General features: G+C 42.8%; 1 protein-coding gene across 3 annotated transcripts in view; it reads left to right on the plus strand.

Moving 5' to 3' along the window:
• The window catches only part of atp7a (ATPase copper transporting alpha), a 104,121-nt gene that overhangs the window by 71,623 nt on the left and 15,845 nt on the right, over window positions 1-16,653 (plus strand). For all 3 annotated transcript variants that reach the window (XM_072270866.1, XM_072270869.1, XM_072270868.1), the window contains 5 exons: window positions 143-359; window positions 13,238-13,384; window positions 14,100-14,242; window positions 14,752-14,955; window positions 15,968-16,085. In XM_072270866.1, the coding sequence (XP_072126967.1) occupies window positions 143-359; window positions 13,238-13,384; window positions 14,100-14,242; window positions 14,752-14,955; window positions 15,968-16,085 (829 nt within the window). The remainder of the gene's footprint in view (window positions 1-142; window positions 360-13,237; window positions 13,385-14,099; window positions 14,243-14,751; window positions 14,956-15,967; window positions 16,086-16,653) is intronic.

Raw genomic sequence — 16,653 nt, forward strand, 5'->3', positions numbered from 1 at the left:
ACATTGCAGCTGAGGTAGCCATACACATGTAAAAGTGCCAATTGCCAAATTTCTGGCTGATTGATTTTTCATGAGGTTTCTTAATATTGTGCACTTATGATTGACAGCAGGAGTGGTGAGAAATTTATCTTTATCATTTTAGGAACTAGGTTCAGAAGTGCTTGGCTCATGTTCAGATTTTCAAGCAGTTCCTGGCTGCGGTATCACGTGCAAAGTCTCAAACATTGAACCTCTGTTAAAGAACAAGAACGTTGAAGTGACGGAGAACAATGCTCGGAACATGGTGCTAATACAGGTTGATGAGAAAAGTGGTGGTGATGCTTTAATGCACCCTCTCATCCAAGAATCCCAATCTGAAAGTAAGTAGCTGTTACAGTAGAACACACCATGTGATGCCCTGGTAATCATAAGACCATAAAACATAAGAGCAGAATTGGACCATTCATCCCATCATTACTGATCCCGGATCCCACTCAATCCCATACGCCTGCCTTCTTGCCATATCCTTGATGCCCTGATGAAACGATCAACTTCTGCCTTAAATATACCCACGGACTTGGCCTCCACCGCAGTCTGTGGCAGAGCATTCCACAGAATTTACTACTCTCTGGCTAAAAAAATTCCTCCTTATGTCTGTTCTAAAAGGTTACCCCTCAAATTTGACGCTGTGCACTCTAGTTCTGGATACCTCCACCATAGGAAGCATCCTCTCCATATCCACCCTGTCTAGTCATTTCAACCTATGGTAGGTTTCACTGAGATCCCCACTCATTCTTCTAACTTCTAGTGAGTACAGGCCCAAAGCTGCTAAATGCTCCTCATATGTTAACCCTTTCATTCCCTAATCATCCTCGTGAACCTCCTCTAGATTCTCTCCAATGACAACACATCCTTTCTTCAATATGGGGCCCAAAACTGTTGACAGCACTCCAACTGCAGCCTGACTAGTGCCTTATCAAGCCTCAGCATTATCTCCTTGCTTTTATATTCAATTCCCCTTGAAATAAATGCCAACTTTGCATCTGCCTTCTTTACCACAGACTGAAACTGTAAATTAATCTTATGGAAATCTTGCACAAGGACTCCCAAGTCCCTCTGCACCTCTGATGTTTGAACTTTCTCCCCATTTAGATGATAGTCTGCATTTTCGTTCCTTTTACCAAAATGCATTCTCGTACCTTTCCCAAAACTGTATTCTATCTGCCACTTTTTTTGCTCATTCTTCCAATTTGTCTAAGTCCTGCTGCAATTGCATTTCTTTCTCAGCATTACCTACCCCTCCACCTATCTTAGTATCATCCGCAAACTTTGCCACAATTCCATTACCCAAATCATTGACAAACAATGTGAAAAGTAGCGGTCCCAATACTGATCCCTGAGGAACACCAGTAGTCACTGGCAGCCAACCAGAAAAGGCCCTTTTTATTTCTACTCGCTGCTTCCTGCCTGTCAGCCATTCTGCTATCCATGCCAGTATCTTTCCTGTAACACCATAGAATTTTATCTTGTTGAGCACCTTATCAAATGCCTTCTGAAAATACAAGTAAATGACATCCACTGCCTCTCCTTTGTCCACCCTGCTTGTTACTTCTGCAAAGAACTCTAACAGATTTGTCAGGCGAGATTTCCCTTCACAGAAATCATGCCAACTTTGTCTTATCATTGGTCTCCAAGTACCCAGAAACCTCATCCTTAATAATAGACTCCAACACTTCCCCAACCACCAAGGTTAGGCTAAATGGTCTATAATTCTCTTTCTTTTGCCTTCCTCCCTTCTTAAAGAATGGAGTGACATTTACAATCTTCTAGTCCTCCGGGACCATGACAGGATCATGTGATTCTTGAAAGATCATGACCAACGCATCCGTTATCTCTTCAGTAACCTCACTCAGGACTCTGGGATGTAGTCCATCTGGCCCAGGTGACTTACTCACTTTAATACCTTTGAGTTTGCCTAGCACTTTTTCCTTTTTAATAGCAATGGCACTTACTCCCTCTCCCTGACACTGATGCCCCTCTGGCACACTGCTGTTGTCTTCCACAGTGAAGACAATTGCAAAGCATCTATATAGTTCATCTGCCATTTCTTGTCCCCCATTACTACCTCACCAGCATCATTTTCCAGTGGTCCAGTATCAACTCTCAACTCCTTTTTACTCTTTATTTAATGGAAAAAAAAGACTTTTGATATCCTGCTTTATATTATTGGCTAGCTTGCCCTCATATTTCACCTTCTCCCTTCTTATAACTTTTTTTAGTTGCCTTTATTGGATTTCAAAAACTTCCCAGTCAACCAACCCCACTCAGTGTTACTACCTTATATGCCCTTTCCTTGAAATATAGAAACAGCCCTTAACTTCCCTTGTCAGCCTCAGTTGCCGTTTGAGAATTTCTTCCCCTATGGGACATATCAATCCTGCGCTTTGTGAACTATTCCCAGAGACTTCACCCATCTCGGTTCTACCGTCATCCCTGCCAGTGTCCTCCTCCAGTCCACCTGGGCAAACTCCTCTCTCATGCCCCTGTAATTCTCTTTATTCCATTGCGATACTGATACAAGTGAGTTGAATTCAATCATATTATGATCACTGCTTCCAAAGGGTTCTTTTACATGAAGCTCCCTAATAAGATCTGGTTATTACACAACGCCCAATCTAAGATAGCCTTTCTCCGAGTAGGCTCAAGCACAAGCTGCCCTAAGATGGCTTGAGATGGCTTTTTAGAGCAGTTCATCATTGAGTGGAATTGGGGGACCATCTATACTGTTTGGGTGTTATGTAATTAACTGGAGGTGATTAGGGAGCTTAAGGTAAAGGATCCCTCAGGAGGCAGGAAGCACAGTATGATTGAGTTCAACTTGAAATTTGACAGGGAGAAAATGAAGTCTGGCGTAGTAGTATTTCAGTGGAGTAAAGGAAATTGCAGTGGTATGAGAGAGGAGTTAGAAAACGTAAATTGAAAGGAGATGCTGGCAGGGATGACAGCTGAGCAGCAATGGCTTGAGTTTCTGGGAAAAATGAGGAAGGTGCAGGATATATGTATTCCAGAAACAAAGACATACTCAGATGGCAAAATAGTACAACCGTGGCTGACAAGGGAAGTCAAAGCTAATGTAAAAGCAAAAGAGAGGGCATACAAAAAAGCAAAAATTAGGGGGAAGATAGAGGATTGGGAAGCTTTTAAAAACCTACAGAAAGCAACTAGAAGAATTATTAGAAGGGAGAAGATGAAATATGAAAGCAAGCTAGCAAACAATATCAAGGTGGATAGAAAAAGTTTTTTCAAATATATAAAAAATGAGAGTGTATATAGTACCGCTAGAAAATGAGTAATTTGCATCAGTGTTCACTGTGGAAGACACTAGCAATGTGCCTGATGTTGAAGTGGGTGAGGAAAGGGAAGTGAGTGCAGTTACTAATATAAGGGAGAAGGTGCTCAAAAAGCTGAAAGACCTAAAGGTAAATAAGCCACCCGGACCAGATGAACTGCACCCTAGGGTTCTGAAAGAGGTAGTGGTAGAGATTGTAGAGGCATTAGTATGATCTTTCAAGAATCATTGGACTCTGGCATGGTTCCAGAAGACTGGAAAATTACAAATATCACTCCACTCTTTTAAGAAAGGAGGGAGGCAGCAGAAAGGAAATTATGGACCAGTTAGCCTGACCTCAGTGGTTGGAGTCAATTGTTAAGGATGAGGTTATGGAGTACTTGGTGACACAGGACAAGGTAGGAGAAAATTAGCATGGTTTTCTTCAGAGAAAACCTTGTCTGATGAATCTGTTGGAATTCTTTGAGGAGATTACAAGTAGGATAGATAAAGGAGATGAAGTGGATGTTGTATACTTGGATTTTCATAAGGCCTTTGACGTGCCACACATGAGGCTTCTTACCAAGTTAAGAGTCCATGGTATTACAGAGAAGTTACTAACGTGGTTAGAGCATTGGCTGATTGGTAGGGGGCAGCAAATGGGAATAAATTTTCAGGTGGGCTGCCAGTTACTAGTGGTGTTCTATTGGAGTTGGTGTTGGGACTGCGTCTTTCTATGCAGTATATCAATGATGATGGAATAGATTTGTTGCTAAGTTTGCAGATAATACAAAGATTGGTGGAGGGACAGTTAGTGTTGAGGGAACAGGAAGGCTGCAGAAGGACTGTGACAGATTAGGAGAATGGGCAAGAAAGTGGCAAATGAAATACAATGTTGGAAAATGCATTGTCATGCACTTTGGTAAAAGAAATAAATGTGCAGACCATTTTCTAAATGGGGAGAAAATCCAAAAATCTGAGAAGCAAAGGGATTTGGGAGTCCTTGGGCAGAACTCCCTAAAGGTTAACTTGCTGGGAGAGTTGGTGATGAGGAAGACAAATGTAATGATAGCATTCATTTCAAGAAGTCTAGAATACAAGAGCAGGAATGTGTTGCTGAGGCTTTGTAAGGCACTGGTGAGGTCTCATCTTGGGTATTATGAACAGCTTTGGGCTCCTTATCAAAGAACAGATTTGCTGGCATTGGAGAGGGTTCAGAGGAGGTTCACAAGGGTGATTACAGGAATGAAAGTGTTATCACATGAGGAACGTTTGATGGCAGTGGGCCTGTGCTCGCTGTAATTTAGAAGGATGAGGGGGGATCTCATTGAAACCTTTCGAATGTTGAAAGGCCTAGACAGAGTAGATGTGGAAAGGATATTTCCCATGGTGGCAGAGTCTAGGACAAGAGGGCACAGCCTCAGGATAGAGTGGCATCCATTTAAAACAGCGATGCTGAGAAATTGTATCAGCCAGAGGGTGGTGAATTTGTGGAAGTTGTTACCAGTAGCAGCTGTAGAGGCCAGGTCATTGGGTGTATTTAAGGCGGTGATCGATAGGTTCTTGATTGGCCACGGCATCAAATGTTAGAAGGAGAAGGCCGGGGAGTGGGGCTGAGGAGGGGTTAAAAAAAAGTAACAGCCAAAATGTATCACAGCTGTGCATAGACAGGACAGCCCGGAGGACTTGTCTACAGAAGTCATATGGGTGGGGCTGAGGAACGGGAAAGATGTGACCACACTAATAGGATTGTATTATAGACCGCCCAATAGTCAGAGAGAATTGGAGGAGTAAATCTGTAGAGAGATAGCAGACCGATGTAAGAAACAGAAAGTTGTAATAGTAGGAGATTTTAACTTTCACATATTGACTGGGACTCCCACACTGTGAAAGGGCTAGATGACTTGGAGTTTGTCAAATGTGTTCAGGAAAGTTTTCTAAATCAATATACAGAGGTACCTACGAGAGAGGATGCGATTCTTGATCTCCTATTAGGGAATCAGACAGGTCAGGTGACAGAAGTATGTGTAGGCAAACATTTTGGGTCCAGTAATCATAATGTCATTAGCTTCAACTTAATTATGGATAAGGATAGGTCTGGGTAAAAGAGAGGCAAGACTGCAGAGGCATGTGATGTCAGCCAGTAGAGCGTGAAAGGTTTAAAAAGGCAAGGAATCTTTAATGGATTTTGATTTGGAGCAAGAAGGCTGCAAGGGGGTAAAAGAAAGGTAAGACTGCGCAGGCGCGTGACGTCAGCCAGTAGAGCATGAAAGGTTTAAAAAGAAGACCGCCATATCCAGCGGGCAGCGTTCGGAGCGGGCAGCAGAGTGAGAGGGCTTTAGCTCAACGGGACGAGGCAAGGTAGGTTTACCGGTGTTATTTGCAGAAAGGAGGAAGTATGTGTGTGAGGCCAGTTTTCTGTGCTCAGTGCCAGATGTGGGAGGTCCTGGAGTCTCCCAGCCTCCCGGACGGCCATATCTGCACCAGGTGTGTCGAGCTGCAGCTCCTAAGGGACCGAGTTAGGAAACTGGAGATGCAGCTTGGTGACCTTCACCTGGTCAGGGAGAGCGAGGAGGTGATAGAAAGGAATTATAGGCAGGTGGTCACACCGGGGCCACAGGAGACAAGTGGGTCACAGTCAGGAGGGGAAAGGCAAGAGTCAGGTATTAGAGAGTACCGCTGTGGCTGTATCCCTTGACAATAAGTACTCCTGTTTGAGTACTGTTGGGGGACAGCCTACCTGGGGGAAGCAACAGTGGCCGTGCCTCTGGCACAGCATCTGGCCCCGTGGCTCAGCAGGGTAGGGAAAGGCAGAGGGAGGCAGTAGTGATAGGGAACTCTATAGTTAGGGGGTCAGACAGGCGATTCTGTGGACGCAGGAAAGAAACTCGGATGGTAGTTTGCCTCCCAGGTGCCAGGGTCTGGGATTTTTCAGATCGTGTCCAAGACATCCTGCAGTGGGAGGGAGAACAGCCAGAGGTTGTGGTACATATTGGTACCGATGACATAGGTGGGAAAAGGGAAGAGGTCCTGAAAAAAGAGTACAGGAGGTTAGGAAGGAAGTTCAGAAGCAGGACCGCAAAGATAGTAATCTCGGGATTACTGCCTGTGCCACGCAACGGTGAGAATAGGAATAGAATGAGGTGGAGAATGAATGCGTGGCTGAGGGATTGGAGCCGGTGGCAGGGATTCAGATTTCTGGATTGGCAGATGAAGTTTAATGCTGATAAGTGTGAGGTGCTACATTTTGGTAGGACTAATCAAAATAGGACATACATGGTAAATGGTAGGGCATTGAAGAATGCAGTAGAACAGAGGGATCTAGGAATAATGGTGCATAGTTCCCTGAAGGTGGAATCTCATGTGGATAGGGTGGTGAAGAAAGCTTTTGGTATGCTGGCCTTTATAAATCAGAGCATTGAGTATAGGAGTTAGGATGTAATGTTAAAATTGTACAAGGCATTGGTAAGGCCAAATCTGGAGTATTGTGTGCAGTTCTGGTCAGCGAATTATAGAAAAGATGTCAACAAAATAGAGAAGGTACAGAGGAGATTTACTAGAATGTTACCTGGGTTTCAGCACTTAAGTTACAGAGAAAGGTTGAACAAGTTAGGTCTTTATTCTTTGGAGCATAGAAGGTTGAGGGGGGACTTGATAGAGGTATTTAAAATTATGAGGGGGATAGATAGAGTTGACGTGGATAGGCTTTTTCCATTGAGAGTAGGTGAGATTCAAACAAGTGGACATGAGTTGAGAGTTGGAGAGCAAAAGTATAGGGGTAACACGAGGGGGAACTTCTTTACTCAGAGAGTGGTAACTGTGTGGAACGAGCTTCCAGTAGAAGTGGTAGAGACAGGTTCGGTTTTGTCATTTAAAAAAAAAATTGGATAGGTATATGGACAGAAAAGGAATAGAGGGTTATGGGCTGAGTGCAGGTAGATGGGACTAGATGAGAGTAAGCGTTCCGCATGGATAGAAGGGCAGAGATGGCCTGTTTCCGTGCTGTAATTGTTATATGGATCATTGAGACCTTGTTTAGGGCTGGTGCGACCTGTACAAAAAGGACAGGTTGCACTTGAATCCCGGGGGACCAATATCCTCGCGGGGAGGTTTGCTAAGTCTGCTGGGGAGAGTTTAAACTAGAATTGTTGGGGGGTGGGAACTGAACTGAAGAGACTGGGGAAGAGGAGGTTGGCTCACAAATAGAGAAAGCTTGTAGACAGTGCAAGAGGGAGGATAGGCTGGTGATAGAGAAGGGACGCGCTCAGACCGAAGGTTTGAGATGCGTCTATTTTAACGCAAGGAATGTTGTGAACAAAGTGGATGAGCTTAGAGCGTGGATCAGTACTTGGAGATACAGAGACTTGGATGGCTCAGGGACAGGAGTGGTTACTTCAAGTGCCGGGTTTTAGATGTTTCAGAAAGGACAGGGAGGGAGGCAAGCGAGGTGAGGGCGTGGCACTGTTGATCAGAGATAGTGTCACGGCTGCAGAAAAGGTGGACGCCATGGAGGGATTGTCTACGGAGTCTCTGTGGGTGGGAGGTTAGGAACAGGAAGGGGTTAATAACTTTATTGGGTGTTTTTTATAGGCCGCCCAATAGTAGCAGGGATATCGAGGAGCAGCTAGGGAAACAGATCTCTGAATAGCAGAGATGTCATGATGGGAGATTTTAATTTCCTAAATATCGATTGGCATCTCCCTGGAGCAAAGGGTTTAGATGTTCAGGAAAGTTTGTTCAGGAAGGTTTAGGTGTTCGGTGTGTTCAGGAAGGTTTCTTGACACAATATGTAGATAAACCTACAAGAGGAGAGACTGTACTTGATTTGGTATTGGGAAATGAACCTGGTCAGGTGTCAGATCTCTCAGTGGGAGAGCATTTTGGAGATAGTGATCATAATTCTATCTCCTTTACAATAGCATTGGAGAGAGATAGGAACAGACAAGTTAGAAAAGCGTTTAATTGGAGGAAGGGGAATTGTGAGGCTATCAGGTGGGAAATTGGAAGCTTAAACTGGAAACAGATGTTCTCAGGGCAAAGTACGGAAGAAATGTGGCAAATGTTCAGGGGATATTTGTGTGGAGTTCTGCATAGGTACGTTCCAATGAGACGGAAGTTATGGTAGGGTACAGAACCGTGGTGTACAAAGGCTGTAATAAATCTAGTCAAGAAGAAAAGAAAAGCTTACAAAAGGTTTAGAGAGCTAGGTAATGTTAGAGATCTAGAAGATTATAAGGCTAATAGGAAGGAGATTAAGAAGGAAATTAGGAGAGCCAGAAGGGGCCATGAGAAGGCCTTGGTGGGCAGGATTAAGGAAAACCCCAAAGCATTCTACAAGAATGTGAAGAGCAAGAGGATAAGGTGTGAAAGAACAGGACCTATCAAGTGTGACAATGGGAAAGTATGTATGGAACTGGAGGAAATAGCAGGCCTACTTAATCAATACGCAAACACAAGGAAATCTGCAGATGCTGAAATTTCAAGCAACACACATAAAAATTACTGGGGAACGCAGCAGGCCAGGCAGCATCTATAGGAAGAGGTACAGTCAACATTTTGGGTCCTGAGGAAGAGTCTCAGCCCGAAATGTTGACTGTACCTCTTCCTATACATGCTGCCTGGCCTGTTGCGTTCACCAGCAATTTTTATGTGTGGTACTTAATGAATACTTCAGTATACACTATGGAAAAGGATCTTGGTGATTATAGTGATGACTTGCAGCAGACTGAAAAGCTTGAGCATATAGATATTAAGAAAGAGGATGTGCTGGAGCTTTTGGAAAGCATCAAGTTGGATAAGTCGCTGGGACCAGATGAGATGTATCCCAGGCTACTGTGGGAGGCAAGGGATGAGATTGCTCAGCCTCTAGCAATAATCTTTGCATCGTCAATGGAGACAGGAGAGGTTCCGGAGGATTGGAGGGTTGCGGATTTTGTTCCTTTATTCAAGAAAGGGAAGTAGAGATAGCCCAGGAAATTATAGACCAGTGAGTCTTACCTCAGTAGTTGGTAAGTTGATGGAGAAGATCTTGAGAGGCAGGATTTATGAACATTTGGAGAGGTATAATATGACTAGGAATAGTCAGCATGGCTTTGTCAAGGGCAGGTCATGCCTTACGAGTCTGATTGAATTTTTTGAGGATGTGACTAAACACATTGATGAAGGAAGAGCAGTAAATGTAGTGTATATGGATTTCAGCAAGGCATTTGATAAGGTACCCCATGCAAGGCTTATTGAGAAAGTAAGGAGGCATGGGATCTAAGGGGATATTGCTTTGTGGATCCAGAACTGGCTTGCCTACAGAAGGCAAAGAGTGGTTGTAGACGGGTCATATTCTGCATGGAGGTCGGTCACCAGTGGAGTGCTTTAGGGATCTGTTCTGGGACACTTACTGTTCATGATTTTTATAGATGACCTGGATGAGGAAGTGGAGGGATGGGTTAGTAAATTTGCTGATGACACAGGGTTGGAGGTGTTGTGGATAGTGTGGAGGGCTGTCAGAGGTTACAGTGGAACATTGATAGGACGCAAAACTGGGCTGAGAAGTGGCAGATGGAGTTCAACCCAGATAAATGTGAAGTGGTTCACTTTGGTAGGTCAAATATGATGGCAGAATATAGTATTAATGGTAAGACTCTTGGCAGTGTGGAGGATCAGAGGGATCTTGGGGTCCGAGTCCATAGGACGCTCAAAGCAGCTGCTCAGGTTGACTCAGTGGTTAAGAGGGTGAACAGTGTATTGGCCTTCCTCAGTCGTGGAATTGAATTTAGGAGCCAAGAGGTAATGTTGCGGCTATATAGGACCCTAGTCAGACCCCACTTGGAGTACTGTGCTCGGTTCTGGTCGCCTCACTGCAGGAAGGATATGGAAGCCATAGAAAGGGTGCAGAGGAGATTTACAAAGATGTTGCCTGGATTGGGGAGCATGCCTTATGAGATTAGGTTGAGTGAACTTGGCCTTTTCTCCTTGGAGCGATGGAGGAGGAGAGGTGACCTGAAAGAGGTGTATAAGATGATGAGAGGCATTGATCGTGTGGATAGTCAGAAGCTTTTTCCCAGGTCTGAAATGGTTGCCACAAGAGGACACAGGTTTAAGGTGCTGGAGAATAGGTACAGAGGAGATGTCAGGGGTAAGTTTTTTACACAGAGAGTGGTGAGTGTGCGGAATGGGCTGCCAGCGACGGTGGTGGAAGCGGATACGATAGGGTCTTTTAAGAGACTTTTGGATAGGTACATGGAGTTTAGAAAAATAGAGGGCTATATGTAAGCCTAGTAATTTCTAAGGTAGGAACATGTTTGGCACAACTTTGTGGGCCGAAGGGCCTGTATTGTGCTGTAGGTTTTCTATGTTTCTATGGTCCTTGAGCTGAGGTTCTAAATTGCAGAAGGGCCAATTTTGTGGAAGTGAGAAAGGATCTAGGAAGAGTGGATTGGGATAAGTTGTTTTCTGGCAAGGATGTGTTCAGTAAGTGGAGGGCCTTCAAAGGTGAAATTTTGAGAGTGCAGAGTTTGCATGTTCCTGCCAGGATTAAAGACTAAGTTAACAGGCATAGAGAACTTTGGTTTTCAAGGGATATTGGCGATCTGGTTAAGAAAACAAGAGAGGTATATAGTAGGTATAGGCAACAAAGAACAAATGAGTTACTTGAAGAGTATAGAAAAAGTAAGAAAATACTAAAGAAGGAAATCAGGAAGGCAAAAAGAAGACGTGAGGTTGTGATAATGTGAAGGTAAACCTGAAGGGTCTCTACAAGTATAAGAGTAAAAGGATAGTAAGGGACAAAATTGGTCCCCTAGAAGATCAAAGTGTTCCTCTATGTGCGGAGCCTCATGAGATGGGGGAGATCTTAAACAATTTTTTTGCATCAGTATTTACTCAGTAAACTGGCATAGTGTATATGGAAGGAAGGGAAACAAGTAGTAGTGTCATGGAACATATAGAGATTAAAGAGAAAGAGGTGCTTGCTGCCTTACAGCGAATAAAGGTAGATAAATCCCCCGGGCCTGACATGATATTCCCTTGAACCTTGAGAGAGACTAGTGTAGAAATTGCAGGGGCCCTGGCAGAAATATTTAAAATGTCGTTAGCCACGGGTGCGGTGCCGGAGGATTGGAGAGTAGCTCATGTTGTTCCGTTGTTTAAAAAAGGCTCCAAAAATAAACCAGGTAATTACAGGCCGGTGAGCCTGATATCAGTAGTAGGTAAATTATTGGAAGGTGTTCTGAAAGATCAGATATACAAGAATTTGGACAGCCAAGGGCTGATTAAGGATAGTCAGCATGGCTTTGTGTGTGGTAGATCATGTTTAGTGAATCTTGTAGAGTTTTTCGAGGAGGTTACCAGGAAAGTAGATGAAGGAAAGGCTGTAGATGTTCTCTACATGGACTTTGGTAAGGCCTTTGACAAGGTCCCACATGGGAGTTTAGTTCAGAAGGTTCAGACACTAGGTATCCACGGAGAGGTTGTAAACTGGATTCGAAATTGGCTGTGTGAGAGAAGACAGAGAGTGGTGGTGGATGATTACTTCTCAGACTGGAGGCCTGTGACTAGTGGTGCGCCTCAGGGATCTGTGCTGGGACCATTGTTGTTTGTTGTCTATATCAATGAGCTAGATGATAATGTGGTAAATTGGACCCGCAAGTTTGCTGATGACATTAAGATTGGAGGCGTTGTGGACAGCGAGAAAGGCTTTCAAAGCTTGCAGAGGGATCTGGACCAACTGGAAGAATGGGCCAGAAAATGGCAGATGGAATTTAGTGCAGACAAGTGTGAGGTGTTGCATTTTGGAAGGACAAATCAAGGTAGGACATACACAGTAAATTGTAGGACACTGAGGAGTGCGGAGGAACAAAGGGATCTGGGAGTTCAGATAATTCCCTAAAAGTGGTGTCACAGGTAGACAGGGTTGTAAAGAAGACTTTTGGCATTCTGGCACTCATAAAACAAAGTACTGAATATTGGAGTTGGGATGTTATGGTGAGGTTGTATAAGACATTGGTGAGGCCAAATTTGGAGTATTGTGTGTAGTTCTGGTCACCTAACTATAGGAAGAATATCAGTAAGATTGAAAGAGTGCAGAGAAGATTTACTAGGATGTTGCCAGGTCTTCAGGAGTTAAGTTACAGGGAAAGATTGAACAGGTTAGGACTTTATTCCTTGGAGCGTAGAAGAATGAGGGGGAATTTGATAGAGGTTTACAAAATTATGAGGGGTATAGACGGAGTAAATGTGAATAGGCTCTTTCCACTTAGATTAGGAGAGATAAATACGAGAGGACATGGCTTTAGGGTGAAAAGGGAAAGGTTTAGGGAGGGGGAACGTTAAGGGGAACTTCTTCACTCAGAGAGTGGTGGGAGTGTGGAACAAGCTGCCATCTGACGTGATAAATGCGTGCTCACTCTTAAGTTTTAAGAATAAATTGGATAGATACATAGATGGGAGGGGTCTGGAGGGTTATGGACTGGGAGCAGGTCAATGGGACTAGCAGAATAAAGTTTCAGCACAGACTAGAAGGGCCGAATGGCCTGTTTTCTGTGCTGTAGTGTTCTATGGTTCTGTGATTAAATGGTGGAGCAGACGCAATGGGCCAAATGGCCTAATTCTGCTCTTATGTTTTATCATCTTGCATTTCTTGTATTCTTCTAAGTATTCCCTGCACTCTGTTGATTATTTCTGTATCGTTTATATATAACCAGAACTATATGCAGTAGTGAGCAAGTGTTACTGTGTATCTAGTTACACTGAATATGACTTATTTATGTATTGAACTTAACGTGTTGAATTTGTATTGTCTTTTATTGTTTTTTTGTGGATCTGATTCTTTAATCTTTTCCCAATTTAATCTAATTAGTAAAGCAAACTTTGTGGAAACATCACTGCTCTGTAAAATACCACCAACATGCTTTTATTGATTTTTCTTTACTGAAACAGGCCCAGGGAAATCTCAGATCTTTTCAGTGCTGATTGGAAATCGCGAGTGGATGAAAAGGAATGGGCTAATTATTAGTAAAGGTGTGGATGGTTGCATGACAGAACATGAAAGCCAGGGTCATACAGCGATACTGGTCACTGTGGATGGTGAGAATTTGAGCAGTTTCTCATTTCATTCAAGTATTTCCACCTTGAGAAGAGAACAAAGACATGCTTGAATATTGAACTCTTTTTGAGGAATGAATTCTAATTGTCTGTCCAAGTAATCAAATGACTTTTCCACTTTAGATTTTTGCTAGTATGATCAGTTACTTGGCAAGATAGCACAATTTGATGCTTTGTATTTAAAGGTGTTCCCAGAGTATCTTTGGGGCATTTTCAACACCAATTTGGAATAAATTGGGGATGATAGATCAGCTGTACGTTTGCAATTAATTTGAAGTATAAAAGGTTTCTAAAGCAAAAGATTAATTGTTGGAAGATCTCAGCAAGTCAAGCACGATCTGTAGAGACAAGGGGATGGTCAGCATTTTGGTTTGAGACCCTACAAGAGCACCAGTCCTGATGAACGGTTTTGAATGGAAACGTAGACAATCCCCTTGCCTTTACAATACTGCCTTACCCACTTAGGTGTTCCTACAGCTTTTTCTTCCAGGTTCTAGGTTCTGTGGTCTCATGTCTTCAAAAGGTTTTTGTACCTAATCAGTCAAAGAAGCAGAATAGACCAGATCAAAGTAAAGCACAACCATATGTATTACTTTAACAAACTTTGAAAGTTTTCCCTATCCTATGCATGTCTCGTGCATACACACAGATTTTAATACTTCTGCTTGTGTTGTCCATGTTTCATTAAACAAAACAGGTGTACTGTGTGGAATGGTAGCGATTGCAGATATTGTGAAGCCAGAAGCAGACTTAGCTGTCCACACTTTGAGGAGCATGGGGCTGGACGTGGTTCTTATGACTGGAGACAACAGTAAAACGGCCAGGGCCATTGCTGCTCAGGTGGGTTGATGTTCCAATATTTACCATTTTTTCTGCAGCGGTGCTAACAAGTATCAGAAGACCTTTAGTGACCAAGACTTGCTCAAGCTGTGGAACTGCGAGCTTTGGGAATGAACACAAGCAGACTGATTTACTGAGGAAACGTGGTAGGCTTGGGCAACCGTGTCCTCACCTGATGACATCGTTCTCAAAAGCTGTGGTCTAACGTTTGGCTTCAATATGCCAACCTGATATTTAACGGAGATAAAGTGATTGAATTTCAAAGATGGAAGTGTTTATTTTCCCTCTTGGGTGAGCTAGACGTGCCCATAGGATTAAGCACAAGCTTCTCTTTTGAAGCAAATTGTTATTAAATGACCTTGACAAAAATGCTTCTTGGAATAGTGCTTTTTTTTTGGTGGGAGGAGAAGAAAAAGGCCATTGTTTAGTGTGAGTGGGACGCGTTAATTTCATTTTTCAATATTTCTATGAAAGATCTAATAACTTGATTTTTTTTCCTTTGTTGTTAGGTTGGCATCACCAAGGTATTTGCTGAAGTCCTTCCCTCGCACAAAGTGGCAAAAGTGGCGCAGCTGCAGAAAGAAGGGAATATTGTGGCAATGGTGGGTGACGGTGTGAATGACTCTCCAGCACTGGCGATGGCTGACGTTGGTATTGCCATTGGAACAGGCACAGATGTAGCTATTGAAGCAGCAGATGTTGTTTTAATTCGGGTGAGCTGAAAACTCTTTCGTCATCACTTGTATTTCAACAATATTTGCACAGTGACCCAAGATAGGAAATCTATGAGGAATGCATGAGGCAAGTCAGCTGCATTCACGGAACACAGTGGTGATGGAGATTAGCATGAACTAAAATGAATTGAATGATGATGTTGAAGAAGCACAGGATACAATGCTGTTTTGAAGGCAATTGAGGTTTCATTTTGGGATAAAAATGAGAAATGCTGTCTTGAAAATTTGCAAGCCTTCAAAAAGGCTTTCCCACATAGAGAATATGAATGGCCTTTAATTTTGTACAAATAACATATTATACCTCCAGAATGTATTTGCACTTTCCAATAAATGCTGGAAGCAGTTCACAGTTTAAGCAGCATCTGTTAAGATAGGAACAGTGTTGAAGTTTCAGGAAGATAACTTTTCATCAGAATTGCATTTTGAATCTTTCATTGGTTATGAAATTAACCTGATTGTGGCAGCTTAGAAATGAAAATTATGAAAAACTGGGACCAGGAGACATTACTGTGATGTGTCATTAAAAACCCAACTAGCAGATAAACGTTCTTTTTAGAAGAGAGAACCGACTGTCTTTGTCTGCCCTTGGGATGCCAGTCTGATTATTAGAATCATTGGTTCTTTTATTTGAAGTGGTCAGCAAACTGGTATAGAAGGCATACCGCTACCATTCTATAATGGACCTTGCCAATGGCAACCCTGTGCTCAAGAATAAATTGTGAAAATTAAGTTAAGCTCAATGCTCCTCCTATTTGGGTTGCATCCCTGGCATGCTCATGGAGAATGGTTCAATGGTACCAATTAATATCACAGAAAAGGTGCAAGAACCCCAAGGCCTCCCCACCCATGCACAAGCAGTAAAAGCATCAACCTTCCCCCCACCACTTATTCGAGCAGAAAGCAACCACACCCCCACCACCCACCATGGAGTTAAAATAGTGTGGAGAGGCTGTACCAAACGGTAGTAATATCACTTTTCTTTGCTTTACAGAATGATCTTCTTGATGTAGTGGCAAGTATTCATTTGTCCAAAAAGACAGTCCGGCGAATTCAGATAAACTTCGTGTTTGCTTTAATTTATAATATTGTTGGTATTCCCATTGCTGCTGGTAAGCATGAGCTATTTTTTCTTCAGTTTTCTAAATATTCTGCTGGTAATGCATGTATATGCACTCATTTGTGGATTCTTCTGATGAATGTTAACTTGAAATTAAACTTCATTTATCATTGTTTCAGGTATAACTGTGTCAAGATCTATCTTATAACTAATTTCAGTGATATTATTTTCCCCAAACTCCAGTTTTATGTCACTTTCCCAATTTCCCTTGGGATCTACCAACAAACAACTTGAGTCATAATTTGAACTCTGAATCTGATATTTGTATATGGTAGTTCCTTCTGGGAATCTATTACTTTGCCTTTATTCCTACATGACAAGTTACAAGCTTTATCTGGCCATTATTCTGCATGGATGTTTTGATTTATTTCTACTCCTTATGGGCACGCACCTATCAAGTTTTTTTTGTTTGAAAGTGGCAAATTAGTTTCAACGTGACATGTTACACTTTGGGAGCCAAAGGTAAGGGGAAAGGATAGAGTAAATGGCAGTATCCCTAGGATCTTGGGGTGCAAGTCCATAGTTCCCTGAAATTGGCAACGCGTGTAGATCGGGTGCTA

The sequence above is a fragment of the Mobula birostris genome, chromosome 10 (genome assembly GCF_030028105.1).
Source record: "Mobula birostris isolate sMobBir1 chromosome 10, sMobBir1.hap1, whole genome shotgun sequence".
Classification (NCBI taxonomy): domain Eukaryota; kingdom Metazoa; phylum Chordata; class Chondrichthyes; order Myliobatiformes; family Myliobatidae; genus Mobula; species Mobula birostris.